This window comes from Antechinus flavipes, chromosome 2 (assembly GCF_016432865.1).
Source record: "Antechinus flavipes isolate AdamAnt ecotype Samford, QLD, Australia chromosome 2, AdamAnt_v2, whole genome shotgun sequence".
Lineage (NCBI taxonomy): Eukaryota > Metazoa > Chordata > Mammalia > Dasyuromorphia > Dasyuridae > Antechinus > Antechinus flavipes.
Window position 1 is genome coordinate 225,808,994 of NC_067399.1, and position 19,082 is coordinate 225,828,075.

Below are 19,082 nucleotides of genomic sequence, written 5' to 3' on the forward strand. Positions count from 1 at the left end.
GAAGAAAAATTTGGAACACAAGATTTTACAGGAGTGAATGTTGAAAGTTATCTTTGCATTGTATTTTGAAAAGTAAAAAGCTATTATTATAAAAATTAGACAATATATAATTTTGGAGAGTTAATAGAGAGCACAGAAAGGTTAACACTTGGTCATTGAGCCAGTATATATCAAAAAGAATATCTGATCCCAGGGCATCCTAACTCCAAGGTTTTTGCTCCATGTAGGTTTTTGCCATGTTTCCTCTTGTTTACAATGTAGGCAAGCAAAATGAAGCTCAGGCCATGTAAAGTAACTGAAGCACCCTTTAAGTAACACTGCTTTTATCCAGGCATCCCTCCCATTCTTTTCTAAAAAGAGGGATAGAAGCAGTCTATACCAACTAGACTTCATAAATTCTCCTTTAGATTGTCTTTTCAAAGTCTGATGAACAATGTATTCCCAATAGAAGTGTCCGTCTGGAAACCAAGAAAAATGGTCTTACCTGACTATTAATCATCAACCAAAATTTATAAATATGATCAACAATGTCCTTGACCTTAATAGTTTTAAAATTTATATTTGATATACTTTACACATCATATCTCACTTAATTCTCATATAATAACCCTGTGAGATAAGTACTTTTATTTTCTCATTTTGCAGATGAAGAAATTGAGGCTAGATGAAGTTAAGTGACTTTTAAGAACTCCCACGGAAGTCTTACTGATTAAATTATGCTTTCTATCCAATAAGCCAACTGTCTCTCAAGTAAGTGACAATACAATTGAGAAGATAGGACATATTTGTATTCAGAAAAATAACAGTCAAGTAGCATGTACTAAATGAGACTTAAGAGAGGGAGACATCACTATTAGATTTAGAGTAAGCCAGGAAAGCTTTTTGAAATATGTGTTTGACATTTGACCTAAATAGATCAGTGAAGGCTTCATGAGATCAGGGACTCAGACTTATGTAAATTTTGTATCTCTGCAAAGCAGGCAGCTTATATACCGCTCTATGGACAGTAAACTTTTTTTTTTTTTTTTTGCATCTGGGTTAAGTGACTTGCTCAGGGTCACACAGCTAGGAAGTGTTAAGTGTCTGAGATCAGATTTGAACTCAGGTCCTCCTGACTTCAGGGCTATTGCTCTATCCATTGTATCATCTAGCTGTCCTGACAATAATCATTTTAAACAAGTGTTTGTCAAATTATTTCCATATACTACTTGTGCCTTCTTCCTCACTTTTGATCTTGAACCCCATAGCTCCCTTCTGGATTTAGCTCAAGTGTCACATCCTACAGGTTTTTCCTTATCCCATAGTTATTATATACTCCTACCTTTCTCCAAACCCTCATTCCTCTGTTTTTAGAAGATATATAAACTGTATTTACCTACCTGTGTGTTTTCCCCCAGAAGATTTTAAGTTTCTAGAGAGTAAAAACTTCATTTTTATCTGTATTCTCAGTTCTGGACATATTACAAAGCACTTAGCAAAAGTTTATTGAGTTAAATGGTCCTTGCTTTATGAAAATCTAAGTTTCATGATTTTATGTAATACTGAGCCTTTGAGAACATGACTTTCACAGATTTACAGAATTTCAGAATTTGCCAATCTGTATCCAAATCATCAATGGCAAATTGTCATTCAATCTACCTGAAGATGTCTAGTAATGGGAAACATTACCTCTGGTGACATCTCATCTCACTTTGGGTCTTTATCCTTGAAAGTTTTTTTTGTTTTTTGTTTTTTACATTTTTTCCCTTAATTCCATGTAAATAAGGATTAAACATTCTCTCTTTTTTTTAATTTTGAATTTCAAATTCTCTCCCTCCTTCCCTTTTCCCCTCCTTGAGAAAACAAATAATTTGACATAGGTTATACAGGTACAGTCATGCAAACTATTTCTACATTAGCCAAAGAAGTTCTTTATTGGGCTCTAAGTTATCTTAGCAACTTTTACCCATTACTTTCAGATTTTAACCTCCAGAACCTAATCCCTCTCTTCAATAGGACAGCCCTTCAAATCTATCAAGTAGGTGATTTTTTATTTAAAGTTTCTTTTCCAGATGAGACATTCTAAATTTCCTTAACTCGTCCCTATATCTTATCATTTCCAATAACATCATCATTGGGTCAAGCTATGGACAAAGCATCAGGTCAATTTTCTTCCCACAATTCAGCAAATATATGTTGTTTGCCAATTGGGTTATGAAACTTAAGTGCTTGTACATGTACAGATATACAATTTCAAATTTTGGGGTACCAGCTCTGCCTACTTGGGGAGAACGCCCTAAAGATCAAAATAGTACCTGAATAATCCAATCCCCTTATTTTATAAAGGAAGAAACAGACTCCTGGAGGAAAATGACTGGCCCAGGGCTTTCTATCCTACCTCCGCTACCTCTAATAATGTACCAAAATGTATTTTAAGACCATTTAAATATAAAGATTAACTGTTTCCTCTCGATTACTCCCCCCTTTGCGGAAACCTCCGACCACTTTTTTCCCAGATCCTACTTTTTTATGCCTCCTCTTCTCCCACCAAATCACAGAATCAGCTATTCACAGGACCAAGCTTCATTCATGGGTAGAAAAATGCGTTGGCTTCTTTTTTATCCCATTTTTCTTGGTCAGAGACCGATCTCTTTATTGGGCAGTTTGGGTCTAAAGCACAGAAATACGACTCATCTCTCTGAAAGTCGATCAACCTGCTCTAAGCCTCTAGGGCTCAAATATGTAAATAATGCTAGGGACCCAAGGGTGATTTGGCCCTGCACAATTACTAAAAGTTCATTGCAAGGACATAGCCAGCAATAGATCAAAAACAGCTCTCGGACCAACCGCTGGGATTTTCATCTGCATTCTAATGGGCGCTGAACCAGGGAGCCCTGAGACGTACTACGTTGGAGACCGCCTTCAGACATTTGACAGCTCTTGGGTCTATTTTCAACGTATGGTGTAGAACGAAGAGTAAATTTATGCAGATAAACAAATAAACAGTAATAGTCGCTGCCTCGAATAAAGTTTGTAAAATGCCAAGTGTGTGCTGAGTGTTTCTATGATTTGGAGAAGAGAGACTGGAGCCAGAAGGGCTCCTTGTCCCCAGCTTAAAATTGTGGGGCATGACCCCAGGGGGGGAGTCATTAAGTTACGAATTATCAGTAAATGTCTGATTTTTATACCCATTTTATATATCTTCATACCCAGGGTCGCGCAAAAATTTCTGGGATGAAAAAGGGTCGCGAATGGAAAAAGTTTAAACAGCCCCTCTGTAGCTCAATCTTTACAGATTCGTAAACCGAGGCCTATGGAGATTAAGTTCAATTTCTTCGTTTAACAATAGGAAAACAGGCTCAAAGAGGGAAAAGGTCTCTCTTGCGATCACGAGTCACCAAATACTTGTGCCCCGTCCCATCCCACCTGTCCACACCCAGTCCCCGAGTATCTCGAGCAGAACAGGGCGGGCCGGGCCCGCCGAGCCTGGGCCGAGGACGCAGCGATGAAGGAGTTGGGTCGGGTCGGATGAGTTTGTGGGCAAGTGCCCTCCCCTCCTAGCTCACCTCAGTTTTAGATTGTCCGACCTTCTGCCCGATAGTGATCCTGGGAACTAGAGCTGAACTTGACCGACAAGCAATGGTCGGCTATAAATGATACCGCCCCGCCCGCCCCCGTCTTTCCCCCATCAGTTCCGGGCCAGTGTTTCACCCCGATGCTCTCTCCCCCTCCCCCACTCTTCGCGTACTCGTCCGTGAGCTGTCCTGATCTTCGCCTGACAAAAATTCCCCGCTGCCCCGCCCCGTGCCAAGGGGCGTCTTCTGCCCTTGAGACTAGAAAGGAAGGCTTGTTCCGCGCTCGCTTGAACAGAGGACCAGAGGTGGCAGCGGAAGCCTCGCCCCCGACTCGGTTTCCTTCCGGCAGTGTGCGGGGCAGGCCTAAGTGGGTAGCGTCCCTGGCACCAAGGACCTCTGCTTCTCTGCTGCCCTGCTCCCGGCGCGAGCTCGCATTCGCCCTCTCTTGTCCAAGATGGTGGCCTCCCGGGCAATTGGCAGCCTTTGCCGCCTGACGGCTTCCCGCGCCCGCCGCTTCACTGGTGAGGCAGCTGCTGGGAATGCGGGGAGAGGGGGGAAGCTGGATACCGGAGCCGAAGACCTCCCTGAGGGTGGAGGGATGGGGGGGCAAAGGTACTGACCGCTTCCCGGACCCCGCCCACGGTCCGACTACGGAGCGGAGCGGGGCCGACAGCCCCCTTAGCGTCCCGGCCCGGCGTGCCCACCTGTAGCACTTCGTAGCCAACTAGTGGCGACTCTCGTTCCACTCCTGCCTGTGTCCTACATCCAGAGAGCTGGCCTTCAGAGGTCACCTCATCCCCTGCCCCTACCTCACCTGCACCAATCCCCTGGGAAGCAGAGGTCTCGGGAGGGCAAGAGACTTGGCCAAGGTCACGAGCATAGTCCACATTAGACCTGGGGTCCTTCCCTGACCCCTAATTCAGCGAACTTTGCACGGTCGCTCGCGGATCCTTCCCTAGCCCCTGCACTTCAGCTGTCAGAATGCCTCTTTCCTTAACTCCACTCAGTTTCCTTAGGTGGAAATAATCCTGATTCGGGGTTCAAAGCCTACCTTTGTTACTTTTTAGCTGGTATTTCAACGGTAAAGTTCTTTGAGCCAGCTGTGACTCATCAATAAAATGAGGAAAGAATAGCTACATTCTCCCAGAAAATTAAATGTACAAAAGTTTTGTAAATTTTAAAAAGCTGTATACATGTTATTGTTGTTTAAAGTACTCTTTCACGATGAATATAGTACAGAACTTACTGAACTATCAAATTAGATTGAAAATGCCTCATATGAGAAATAATTTTTGTTAGATAATATTCTCAAGCTGTTTTTAGGAATTAAACTATTTTTGCAGCAGGTGAGACTTATCCTGGTATAGTAGACTTGAAAAAACTATTTTCAAATCTTGCTTCTCATATATATTAGCTGGGACACAGGGGAAATCACACCATCTTAGTACAATGGGCAGCTAAGGCTGAAAATTGCAGGATAAGAGTTGTCCCATATTAATAAAATAAAATTATAGGTCCAGTCTCTTTCCTGATCTTGCAGTAGTTAAAGAGATTGTGTAGTTGTGTGATTGGTAAAGGGCCAACTTTAGATTATTTTGATTTCAATTCAGCAGCATTTATTTAGCTATTATATGCCAGGAACCAGAGTTAGGAACACCTGGTTCTAGTTTTATCTCTGACTGAAAGGCACCTCAGTTAAGACTATAAATTACCAGTCAATGGCCGATTTGAATTTCACTATGTTGGGAGATCTGATAAAATAGAGGAAAGCAGTTCTAACCAATGAAAAGTCACTTTCTGGAGTAACTTTGTAATAAAAGAAATAATGTGAGTGAGGTGACTTAAGTTTGGACCTGGGGAGTTTTCTTTCCCATTTAATTTCATGTGACTGCCTCTTCAGGATGTTGAGCCCTGCTGTTTTATTCAGTTTTTCTTCAAATAGTCAAGTCATGCTAATGCATCAAAAGGTGACACTGTATTAAATAAAAATTAGATTGGAACACAAAGTCTTCTGACTACAGTGATAAGAGCATAGGAATCAGATGATCTGAAATCCAGCAGGGTGTTATTGAGCCAATCTTTTTAAGTTTTTCGATTTTGTTTCTCCATCTATTCCAGTCTTCCATTTTAGAGTTGATCTCTCAGATCTTTCCAGTTCTGACATTCTATGATTTCATATTCTTTATCACTTAAAAATTATTTCTTTTTATACTAATGTTGAGAGGCCTAGCATAGAGGCATTCATGTAGTGTTGTACATAAGATGTTCGTGTATTAAAAGTGGAGAGAAGGCTACTTGTAGAAATTCAAAGACCTGGGTTTAAATCCAGTTTTTGACACTGATATTAAGCAAATCACTTAACCTTTCGTTGTTTCTCACGCAGATCTCTAAATAATAAATTTTGATGAATTGGTTAAGAGTTTCCAGATCTAGAGTTGATCTTTTGAATGAAAGCAAATGTATAGGCCAAAAAAAACTAGGATTGTAATTACAGAAAAACCTGTACAAGAATTGCACAGGATAGGAAGGCAAATATTATTTGATGTCTTCCTGGAGAAAGATCTACATTAATGAAGCCATTAGTCCAGTGTAATCTTAAAATATATTAAAGTTTTGTATATAGCCACAGATTTTGAAGATTATATGCCTGGAGATCTTTTTCTGTCTTTATGTATCGAATGTAATCTGTGCCCTGAACTCAACCTTAACAATTTATCAACTTATCTAGAGATAAGAAATTGACCTCTCACTTTTAGGGCTTAATGACTTCAAGACCTTTGTGTAAATTTGCTGCTGACTGGCTGCGGTGAATATGATCTAGATAAAATTAACTTTATAACACTGACGTCCTAATCCTTTATCTTCTCTAGTAATGAGGGGGAAAGTGATTACTTCACTCTGACATATTAAATGAATTAATATGTTTTTATAAATTGAAGGTGTTTTCCTGGTTGAGTCAATATTTTTACTAACTCTCTTCTTTAATCCTATTTCTTCTTCCCTCTTTCCCCCAATTTGAAATGTTAAGAAAATTATTAAAGCTTTCATTTTCAAAATAGTGTTTGCCGTTTCAATATAATCTAGTCTTCTTTTGGAACTATAGTTAGTGAAAGATATATGTATGATATTTTCCTAAATCCTGAAGCAATTTGTTTTATTTGCTGGAATGTTTAGAAAGTAGGGCAAAGGTTAATCTGTCAGTAGCGTTCAAGCTGGAATGTAGGCCAAAGTTTATTGAAGCTGCTAGCTATGAAATGACTTAAGTTAAATGGTAAGATTTTTGTTAAAAAGAATCTGGTAATTTATTCTATGATTTCAGTGGTTGATATTAGCTAAAGATATTATAATAATTAGTCTGGTTATCTTTTTTTTAATAGTATTTTTTTCCAATTACTTGTAAAGATAAGTTTTCAGCATTTGCTTTTATAAGATTTTTAGTTCCAGATTTTTTTCCCTCCCTTCCCCTTTCCTCAAGTCAACTGATATAGGTTATACATGTACAATAATATTAATCATATTCGTAGTGAAAAAAATTCGAACAAAAAGAAAAAAAACATGAGGGAGGAAGAATGAAAATAGTATGTATGCTTTAATCTGCATTCAGACTCCATAGTTATTTCTCTGGGTGTAGATGCATTTTTTTCATAATGAGTCTTTCAGAATTGTCCAGGATCATTGTGTATTGGGGAGAGCTAAGTCTATCATAGTTGATGATTGCAGAATGTTGCTGTTATTGTATACACTGTTCCTGTGGTCCTGCTCACTTTATACAACATTAATTCATGTAAGTCTTTCCAGGTTTTTCTGAAATCCATTTTCCTCATCAGGAATCCTCCTGAAATGTCATCCCACATACTGTTTCCCCACTCCCCATTTGAGACTGGTTTTCTGCAGAAGGTTTTCTCTCCCCATTTACTCCAGAACATTTTACAAATTTAAAAGTTAAATTACTAGTGAGGAAATTGGTTTTAATTAGAAAGAAAAATAGCTGTTTCTATGGAGCAACAGATATTTCCTGTCATCAGTCGTAAATGCTAAAGTTCTTTTTTGTTTGTCCTTAGCCATTGTGTGATTTAGTAGAATGCCTTTGAAAATTAATTTAAAAATTTGCTACATTCAAAGGCTTTTAATTAAACATCATACTAATAATTCACATTTATTTAATATTTCAAAATTTGCACCATGCTTTGTCTTATGACAAATTCTCAGTAGAATGGAGACTTCTTGAAACTATGGATGACTGCTTTTTGTGTCCTAGGACTGGCTTAGCATAGTGCCCAGCACATAATTTAATTAATTAGCAAATGTTTGCCAGTATTTGTTAAATATGTTAGCTGAATCCTGTGAGGTCAAGAGTGTACAATCCTCCCTTTACAGATGAAAAAACTGAGAAACTGAAGTTAAATGGCTTGCCCAGAATCATTGCCAGAAATGCCCAGAGGCTTCAGTAGCATCTACTTGTATTGGCAATATAAGTACATATTTTTCTTGTTAAACTTTTTTTATTAGATAGTTTTGTAATCAGTTAGTGGTTTATCTGGATTTAGTCATTTCTGTTGCATCACATTAAATCAATCACATAAATATCAATTTACTCCTGTGTTTCTGAAATATGTATGCATTCAACTCTTTTTTTTTTTTTTTTTTTTTTTTCTTCTGTGGCTTTTGGAAGAAGAGGAGAGTGATCTGGATTTTCTTACTGCCTTACTGGTAGTGAACACCTGCATTATTTAATTGCTTTATTGGCCCACATAACTCCATTTGGCAGCTATAAGGAACACATCTTGAAGCTGCTATTTTAACTAAAATCCACTCCCCCCACCTTTTCTGGAAATATAGATCTGCATATTCACTAAGTACATCCCCTCCCTTTTTTTCCCCACAGTTGTTAATGTTAGCCTTTTTTTTTTCATTTTTAAAGATGATGTTTTTCTATCCATTCCCACAGATCATTCAAATAGGCGGCAGAATGTCCTGTCTACATTACATTGGTGACACTGACATTGTCCAAGCTTCTTAGATTAGACCTTTTAACAGTGCAGTCCTACTGTGCTTGCATATTTGTGACTTCTTGATTATCCTAACTTGGACCCTGATAAATGAGTATTCTTGGGGTCTTCTCAGGGTTACTTGATGATTACTCTCTGATAAATTTCTCCATCATCTGCCATTCTCTCTACAACCCCATGCCAACTTTCCACATCAACCACCCAGCAAAATTCCATGAGATTAAATGCTTGAGGAAAAAACTGAGGATATATATTCCTCTATGGCAACAAAAATTGTTATGGTTATTTCTAAAGCTGTAGAGGTATGACTTAAATCAATAAATCCCTGCTCAGTCCCATCCCATCTTATTCTCCTTTTCAAGTTTTATAGATCTTTGATCATTAATGTTATAGCAATGTTACAGCTTCTAATAATTCATTCCAAAAACATTAAATAAATGTCATTTATTTAGTGCCTTAAGATTTCCAGAGCTGCCCCATAAGGTAGATACTACAAATGTTATTACCACGTTACAGATGAAAAAAACCCAAGGCTTAGAGAGGTTTTGACTTTTCCATGTTACACAGCAGTAAATTCAGGAGGCTAAATTTGATTCCAGGGCATTCTCTAAAGTCTATTAGTCTTTCCACTTTATTGCACTTAAGAGACCTGGAATTAAACACTGGGGAAGATAGTATAGATCTGGGCTTTTAAAACTTTTTCCTTTTGCAACCCCTTTTTGCCCAAGAAATTTTTACATGAACCTGAGTATATAAAATAGATACACAAATAACATATTTACTGATAAAAAATCATAAGTTTGCAACCCCCCTTTCAGCTTTGGTACCCCACATGGAGTTACAAACCACAGTTTAAGAAGCTAAGGTAAGATATAGGTCCTGCTTTCATGAAGGAAAAACACAATCAGAATTACAATGTACCACCATATAATTTAGGACTGGAAGAGACTTTAGAGGTTAGCTAGTGCAGACTCTCATTTTACAGATCAGGAAAACAGACTCATAGTGGTTAAGTGACTTGCTCAAAGTTGAAAACCTAGTAGTTGGTAGAACTGGGATTTGAAACTAGTTCCTCTAACTCCAAATCACTGTTCTTTAATGACTGAATTGCTGAATTAAACCATGTAAGACAGTATTAAGAATGAAGTACTAGGGGCAGCTAGATGGCACAGTAGATAGAGCACCAGCCCTGAAGTCAGGAGAACCTGAATTCAAATGTGACCTCAGACACTTAATACTCCTAGCCCAGTGACCTTGGGCAAATCAATTAACCCTAATTATCTTAGCCAAAAAAAAAATTCAAGTGCTAGCATTAGAATTCAATTCTGATTGATTAGAGAGGAGTTATAGGTTGTAATATAGGTTAAAATTGGCTTCATAAAAATGGGTCTAGAAGGGTTAGTGCAAGGAGGTTGATTAGGAATCAAGTATTTCAGATTCTTAGTTGATTTAATAAATGGTATTAAATATCTTCTATGTCTTCTAATACTATGCTGAGTATTAAAGGAACAAAAATAAAAATTAAACAAGCTCTGTCTGTTCTTAGTAAACTTACATTTGATCAGGAAAAGAAATTTGTAGACATATGTATGTAATAAATACAGGGTAACTGGAAAAGGGTTTTAGCATCTGGGAGATCAGGAAAAGTCTTATATAGGAGTTGGCAAGTAAGCTGAACTTAGAAGGAAGATAGCAGTTCCAAGAGGCAGAATTAAGGAAGTCTATTCAAGATATGTGAGACAGATTAGGTAAAAGTATATAGCTAGTAGAATGTCCTGTTTGAAGAATAGACTATTTGGGCTGGATTGTAGAGTGCATAAAAGAAAATAATTTATAAAAAGTCTGAAAAGGTTTGGAGCCAAGTTATGAGCAGATTTTAAAACTCACAAGAGAACTTTTATCTTAAAGGATCTAGAGAACAATTGAAATTTCTTGAGCAGGGATGTCAATCATATGTTATGACTGTGCTGGATTTATACCAGGAATGCAGGACTGATTCAATATTAGGAAAACTATAAGTATAATTGGCTCTATCAGTAACAAAAACAATAAAAAATCATGCTGGTTATTTCAGTAAATTAAGAAAAAGCTTTTGGCAAAATGCAACACTCAAATCCTGTTACACACATTAGAAAGAAGAATAAATTTCCTTAAAATAAGCAGTATCTATCTGAAAGCAAGAACAAGCATTATCTGTACCTGGGATAAACCAGAATTCTTTCCGGTAAGATATAGTAAAGCAAGTATGTCCATTATACACACAATAATTAAATATTATACTACAAATGCTACTTCTAGCAAGAAAAGAAAAATAAACTAAAAGAATAAGCATAAGCAATAAAGAAACCTATTTTTGCAGGTGCTAATGAAAATTACTTAGGTTTACTTAGAGAGCAACTAAAAATCTAATGCAAACAATTATCTTCAGGAAAGTTGCAGGGTATCATTTCTGTATATTAAAAAAAACTCAGTAGGAAAACATAGAGAAATTTCACTTACAATAACAATACAGTATGAAATGCTTGAGAGCCTACCTACCAAAACACAACACAGGAATCATATGAACATAATCACAAAGCATTTGTACAAATAGATATCTAAATACTCAGATAAATATTAATTTTTCATAGGTAGACTACTGGGTCTGTATCTCAAGAAAATCATAAAGAAAGGAAAAGGACCCACATGTACAAAAATGTTTATAGCAGCTTTTTTTGAGGTAACAAAAAATTAGAAAATGAGTTGATGTCCATGAATTGGGAAATGGCTGAATAGGTTATGGCTTATGAAAATTCAAAACAAAAAAGTATGCTTCAATCTGTATTCAGACAAAAATCAGTTCTTTCTTTGGGTGTGGATAGCATTTTTCATTGTACTTCATTTTACTGCTGAGAATAGCAGTCATTCACAGTTGATCTTCCCACAACACTGCTATAACTTTATATTGTACATTTTACTTTACTTAAATTCATGGAGGACTTTCCAGGTTTTTCTGAGTGCATTCTCCTCGTCATTTCTCATAGAATAATATTTCATCGTAATCATAATTTATTCAGCCATTTCCCAATTGATGGGCATCCTAATTTCCACTTTTTTCCTTAGAACTGCTATACATATTTTTGTACAAATAAGTCTTTTCCTTTTTAAAAAATCTCTTTTGAGGGGCAGGTAGGTGGCGCAGTGGACAGAGCACTAGTCCTGAAGTCAGGAAGACCTGACTTCAAATTTGACCTCAGACACTTAATACATCCTAGCTGTGTGACCTGGGCAAGTCACTTAACTCCACTTGCCTCAGCCCAAAAAAAAAAAAAATCTCTTGGATTCATGCCTAGTAGTGATATTGTAAGGTCAAAGGATATGGGTAAATTTATAGCCTTTTGGGCATAGATCATATCTTTTGAACATTTGTCATTTGGGGCATGGCTCTTATTTTTTTTTTTTTTTCAAATTAACTTAGTTCCCTCTGTGTTTGAGAAATGAGATCTTATCAGAGAAACTTGCTTAAAATTCTTTTCCCATTTATTTGGCCAATTGTATTTCTCCTGTTTATTCTCTTCTCTCTCTCCTTTTATCATGACCCTCCTCAAAAGTGTTTTACTACTGATCATTTCCTCCTCCAAAATGCCCTCTCTTCTGTCACCCTTTCTGGATCTCCTTCCCTTCCTGCAGGGTAAGATAGATTTCTGTACCCATATTGCATGTGTATTTTTTTTCCTTAGAGCTAATTCTGATGAAAGTACAGTTCTCTCGTTTCACCTCTCATTCCCTTCTTCTCCACTGTAAAAGCTTTTTTTTGCCTCTTTTTGTGGCAGATAATTTACACCATTCCACTTTTCCCTTCCCCTTTCTCCCAGTGTATTCCTCTCTTACCCCTTAATTTCATTTTTTAAAGATACTGTCCCTTCATATTCAACTCATACCTGTGCCCTCTATACTCCTCCTAACTGCGATAGAGAAAGTTCTAATGAGTTACAAATATCATCCTCCCATTTATGAATGCAAACAGATAATCTTGTTATATCCCTTATTATATCACTTTTCTAATTACCTCCTTATGCTTCTTTGGAGTCCTATGTTTGAAAATCAGATTTTCTATTCATTTCTGGTCTTTTCATCATAAATGCTTTAAAATCCTCTATTTGATTGAATTTTCACTTTTTTATATTTATATTCAGTTTTGCTGGGTAGGTGGTTCTTGCTTGTAATCCTATCATATTCCAAGCCCTTTCATCCTTTTAATATAGAAGCTGCTTAATCTTGTGTTATCCTGATGGTACACCATTCCACTATACTTGAATTATTTCTTTCTGGATGCTTGCAATATTTGTTCCTTGACCTGAGAATTCTGGAATTTGGGTATAATATTCCTGGGAATTTTCATTTTGGGCTCTCTTTCTGGAGGTGATCACTGAATTTTTTCAAAAAAATTTTTTTTACCCTCTGATTCTAGAATATCAGGATAGTTTTCTTTGATCACTTATTGAAAGATGATGTCCAGGCTCTTTTTTGATCATGACTTTCTGGTAGACCAATAATTTAAAAATTATCTCTCCTGGATATATTCTCCAGATCAGTTGTTATTCCAATGAGATATCTCACATTTTTTTCTTTTTTTTTCATCTTTTTGGTTTTGCTTTATTGTATCTTGATTTCTCATAAAATTATTAGCTTCCATTTGCTCAATTTAATTTTTAAGGAATTATTTTCCTTAGTGAGCTTTTGTAACTTTTTTCATTTGGTTAAATTTTGCTTTTTAAGGCATTCTTCTCATTAGCTTTTTCTGTTTCCTTTTGCATCACTCTCAATTCTCTTCCTAATTTTTCTTCAATCTCTCTTACTTGATTTTCAAAATCCCTTTTAAGCTCTTTCATAACCTGAGACTAATTATTTTTCTTGGGGACTTTGGATGTAGGAGCTTTCACTTTATCTTCTTCTGAGTGTTTTGATCTGCTTGGTCACCATAGTAACTATCTATGGTCAGAAACTTTTTCTGTTGTCTGCTCACTTTCCTAGCCTATTACTCAGCTTTTAATTCTTTGTTAAGGTAAGGCTCTGTTTCCAGGATGGGGGGTGCATTGTCCCAAGCTTCAGGGATTTTGCTCAACTGTTTTCAGAGCTCCTTCCAAGGGTCTGACCATGTTGTGACACAGGAGTCACCTGCCAGTGGCTGCTGGAGGTCTAATTCAGACCTGAGAATGGCTCTCTTCATGTGAGAGGATGATGATGATGATGATGATGATGATACAAGGAGACTGAGAGGCAGTGGCATTCTCTGACCTCTCTCCTCTTCCCTCCAAGTCCATGAAGAACATCTACGAAGGCTGCTTTGCAACTCCTTAAAGTTTATAATTCACAGCTATGGAGGCTCTCAGAGAATTGACCTGCCTCTTTACTTAGGCATTGTTCTTAACCGTGGCTACACGTCCATCCTCTTTTCTGTCCTGGAGTTGTTAGGAGTGTCCCTGCCCCACTATCAGAGCTAGTGTGCTAAAGTAGAGGCCTTTTTCAGTGCTAGTAAAGCGACCTCTTGTGTGCCAGGGCCCTAGAAGCTGCAGCTGCAACCATGGCCCACTCCCACTTTTAGTTGTTAGTTTCCCAAGGCCCTCTCACCTTAACTGACAAAACTTTTCTGCTAACCTTCCAAATTGTCTTTTGTGATTCTGTGCTGAGAAATCTAGAAGCCCCCAATGCTTCTGCTAATTCAGAACTCCTGCTCTTTGCTGACACTGGCATTGGGGCTGCACTGGCACAGTCTGTACTGGGATTGTGTGCTGGACCTCCACCTTGTTGCCACAGACATTTTTTTGCTGGTGCTGCTTCAGAGGTCTCTAGTTCTATTCCTGCTTTGCTAGTGTGGGACTGAAGCTGATGCTGAGACTAGGCTGTGGTTGCACTGGCACAGCCTGCCCCAGAACTGCATACTGGACTCCCACCCTAGTGCCACAAACCTTTCCTGTTATCAATTGTCATATGAAGATCATACTCTAAAGCACTAACAATTAGAGCAAGGCAAATTAAAATAACTCTGGGGTACCACCTCACACCCACCAGATAAGGGTAAATGCTAGAAGATATAGGGGGTTTATACATTAATATACTTTTGAAGAATCTACTAGTCCAAACATTCTGGAAAACAGTTTGAAACTCTGTTCAAAAAGCTGCTTATCTGTGCTTATCCTTTATCACAGCAATTTCATTATAGGTTTATGCCCCAAGTAATCAAAGAAAGGATATATTCGAGTAGAAAAAAATACTTCAGCACATGTTGTACTTGGTTGTTGCCTCAGTTGAATAGCAGGGATGTGAGATTGGCCAGGCATATTGCCCAGCACTTACATATACCCCAACTCCCACTATTGCCCTTGGTGGTGGACAGCTCCTCCTCAACATAGGAAAGAATGCACAGAACCATCAAACAATTAGTCCAAGATGCTTTGACTGCATATTGTGGGGTACTTTCTGCAGGATATATGGCTGCAGCATAATCTCTCAGCTCCCCAAACAGTAGTACTAGAAGGGGCACAAAGAAGTCTGCATGCTCAGCAGAAGCAGGAATAATGGTGGAGGCTTGAGTTGCATTGATGGGAACTCAGGCCTCCGCCTCCATATCCAAGACCCTCCTCTCCAAACCTCCTAGGACGCTTGGATTGTGTGGGAGAGGGGAAGAGTATAAAAGTAATGGTTCCTCTCATCTGAAATATTTGGAAGTGCTCCATTTCAGTGAATGTCCATTTTCTCCCTGAAAAATTATGCTCAGTTTCGCTGGGTATTTAATTCTTGGTTCTAATCCTAGCTCTTTTGCCCTCTTGGAATATCATATTTTAAGCCCTCTCTGCTCTTTTAATGTAGAAGCTGTTAAGTCCTACATAATCCTGACTTATGATTCTTCCATATTTGAATTGTTTCTTCTGACTGTTTATATTTTCTCCTTGACCTAAAAGTTATGGAATTTGGCTATAATATCCTGGCAGTTTTCATTTTGGTTTCTCTTACAGGATGTGTTCAGTGGATTCTTTCAATCAGTATTTTGTCCTCTGCTTCTAAGATATCACGACAGTTTTCCTTGATAATTTATATAAAAATGCTCTTTTTCTATTGATGCTGATACTAGGCTGTGGTTGCACTGGCACAGCCTGCCCCAGAACTGCATGCTGGACTCCCACCCTAGTGCCACAAACCTTTCCTGTTATCAATTGTCATATGAAGATCATACTCTAAAGCACTAACAATTAAAGAAAGGCAAATTAAAATAACTTTTTTTTTTGATCATGGCTTTTAGATGATCCAATAACTCTTAAATTCTCTCTCCTGTGTCTGTTTTCCAGGTGAATTGTTTTTTTCAATGAGGTATTTTACATTTTCTTCTTTTTTTTATTTTTTAAAAATTTGGTTTGATTGAGTCTTGATTTCTCATAGTGTCATTAACTTCTATTTGCCCAGTTCTATTTTTTTTTTTTTTTTTTTTTTTTTGCTAAGGCAATTGGGGTTAAGTGACTTGCCCAGGGTCACACAGCTAGAACATGTTAAATGTTTGAGATCGGATTTGAACTTGGGTCCTCCTGACTTCAGGACTGGTGCTCTATCCACTGCGCCCCCTAACTGTCCCGTAGTTCTAATTTTTAAGAAATTTTTTTCTTCAATTAACCTTTGTAATTCTCTTTCCATTTAGTTAATTCTACTTTAATTTTCCTTTTTCCATTTTTTGTGCTTCCTTTTTTTAAACTGTTTACTTTTTTTTAGAATTTTCTTGTATAACTCTTCATTTCCAGTCTTTCTTCTAGCTCTCTTATTTGATTTTTAAAATCCTTTTTGAGCTCTTCCAATAGGATTTTTTGAGCTTGAAACCAATTAATTTTTTTTCTTGATGCTTCATACATTGGTATTTTGACATCATTGTCCTTTTCTGAGTTTGTGTTTTGATCTTCCCTATGGCCATAGTAACTTTCTATGATTTTGTTTGTTGTTCCTTTTCCAGACTAGTTTGTGACTTTTGAAGTTGAGTTCTGTTTCTGGGGCACTGTCCCAAGCTTGTAGTGCAGAGAATCAGGTATCTAGTTACTGCTTTTTATGCCATGGCCTGCCAGACCAGGTCACCTACCTGCTGCTCTGGGAATTGGAAGTCTCAGAGCTGGCATGTTATGCCATTGGCCTGTTGAGCCAGGACCACAGGGCATCAGTTGTAGATCTGTGTTGGGGCTGGGAACCTCCTATTGGCTTGCCCCTTTTATGCAAGTGAGACAGTTCTTTCCTACAGTCCTATTAAGTTATCTTGGGCTGGAAAATTATTTCACCTGGTCACTTTGTGGGTTCTATTGCTCCAGAATTTATTTTGAGATCTAATTTAAAATTGTTCCAAGGGAAAATGGAGAGAGATCAGGAACTTTCTCCTTTTTTATGTCATTTTGGCTCAGCCTCTCCAGATTTTGTCTGTCTTGAATTCTCAGTCTGTAGAAGGACATCTTGGAGAGAATTTGGAACTTAAAACTGAATGTTTAAAAATTATATATGCATGTTTCTTTTAATAGAATATAAGATTCTTGAGTATCAGGACTGTTTCACTTTTCTCTTTGTCTCCCCAGAGCCTATCACACCACCTAGCTATGATAGTAGATTAATAAATGCTTGTTGGTTTGTTGATTGAAAGAGCTAAAAGGGTGAGGATACACATTAGGAGACTGTTGCAATAATCTAGCCAACTGGTTATAGAAGCTTCTGCTAGGGAAGTAGTACTAGAAAGGAGAGAAGTCTGTAAAAAATGTTGGGATGAAATCAATAAGACTGGTAAATTATTTGATATAAGAAATTAAGGAAGACTCAAAGATAAACCTAGGATTTCATACATGCAGTATTATTACATAGGGTAATTGTCACCTGAGAAATCATAAAATCAGAATTAATATTTGGGGAACAGATAAGCTTGATTTTGGACATGTTTGATTTGAAGTGTTAATGTCTCCAAGGGAAACAAGAACACAATCTTAAAAATTCATGTTTGGATTGTGATGGGATGGTTGTTCCTTGACATGAAGGAGGAAGGTGACAGGACGGACTGAGCCCAAGGGACCATGAGATGAGGTAGCTCATTCCAGCAGGAAGAACAGAGTCACTCTCATGGGCACTCCTATGGAGGACAAGGTTTGTGTGCCTATGATGGGTTTAATCGCAGAGGAGGGAGTTGAGACATTAAAAGTTTGTCTTCTCTGAGAGTGTTATATCTCATGGATAGCATTTTACCTTTAGAGAAAAGTCATGTATGAGTTCCTAGAAGCAGCTGTACCCAGAATAGTTGAAAGGAAATGGAGTGAGAAATGAGATGGCTAGCCTTTGGGAGCAAACTTGATCTTAGTAAGGACAGGGAATAGGTCTGAACCTCAATATTTGGGACACAGTATAATTTCTTCATTGATTAATATATCTAAGAATAAGACACAGCAGGGAAAAAAGAGAAAACTGGGAAAAATCTGAAGGTAATAACAGAAATTGATTAGAAGAGGAAGCTTAACCTATTACTTAAAAATTTTTAACCCCATGAGAGATTAAGGAACAAATAAAGGTCTAGCTTAAAATTTTAAAAATAGGTAGGTAGGTGACAAATTGGTATAGCATGCTAGATTTGGACTTGGATTCAGGAAGCCCGAGTTCAAATCTTGTCTCAGAAACTTACTAATTCTGGGCAAGTCACTTAAGCTCTTCAGCGCCAGTTTCCTTAATGGAAAAAATAAGGAGGTTAGCTTTGGCTTCCAATGTTCCTTTCAGCCTTAAATCTCAGATTTTGTGAAAGCCAGAATAGACTGAAAAAGAAGAAAAAAAACTAAGAGAACAGAGTTAAAAAAAAAAAAAAACATAGAAAAAATGTCATTAAAAAAACACTGTGTTCCAGAGAGAGAAAATTCAGTAAAAGTAAAAAAAAAAAAAAAAATTAATTGAAGGAAAAGGAAAAACACGATATATGTGCCAGGCACTGTGCTAAGTAGTTTACAAATATTATTTCATTTGGTCTTCATAACAACTCTAGGGATTAGATGTTATTATTAATCTCATTTTATAGTTGAGGAAACTGGGACAAACAGAAACATAATTGACTTTCACTTAAAGTCTGAGGTTGGATTTGAATTCAAGTCTTCCCATCTTCAGATCCAGCATTATTTTTATAGAAAGGATTGAAGATTTTCAATTAAACTCTTAACTCAGGAGAGAAAGAGACAAAAAAAAAGATGATTAAAAACAAAGAGAAAGGAATTTCAAATAAAAAAAAACCAACAACTGGGGATTATGTAAACAGAAATAGGAAGAAAGATCCTATGGGAATGAATGTGTTAAAATGTTTCAAATAAAACTAATCCCAGGAATAAAGCTTAAAGGAAGATTTTTTAAAGGCAGTATTTGAGAAATAAAAAAAAAGATAAATATAATGCCTATAACTTTACTTGAGAATGGGCTAAATAGTCCAGTAAAAAGATTAAGAGAATGAATTTTTTAAACCATCAATTTCTTCTTGATGTATACATTGAAATTACTT

At 37.2% G+C, this 19,082-nt stretch overlaps 2 protein-coding genes across 4 annotated transcripts in view; one reads left to right on the forward strand and one right to left on the reverse strand.

The window, feature by feature from the left end:
* HADHB (hydroxyacyl-CoA dehydrogenase trifunctional multienzyme complex subunit beta) overlaps positions 1–3,660 on the reverse strand; it is a 46,008-nt gene extending 42,348 nt beyond the window's left edge. Inside the window, exon 1 of one of the 2 annotated variants that reach the window (XM_051976338.1) lies at positions 3,546–3,660. The gene's annotated coding sequence lies outside the window, so the exon portion shown is untranslated. Of the gene's footprint in view, positions 1–2,502; positions 2,810–3,545 lie in introns of those variants that run through there. The other variant, XM_051976339.1, reaches the window with a different exon arrangement.
* An 88-nt stretch (positions 3,661–3,748) lies between these two features.
* HADHA (hydroxyacyl-CoA dehydrogenase trifunctional multienzyme complex subunit alpha) overlaps positions 3,749–19,082 on the forward strand; it is a 67,231-nt gene continuing 51,897 nt past the window's right edge. For both annotated transcript variants that reach the window (XM_051976335.1, XM_051976337.1), the window contains exon 1: positions 3,749–4,075. In XM_051976335.1, coding sequence (XP_051832295.1) covers positions 4,009–4,075 — 67 coding nt within the window. In that variant the 5' untranslated portion in view covers positions 3,749–4,008. The remainder of the gene's footprint in view (positions 4,076–19,082) is intronic.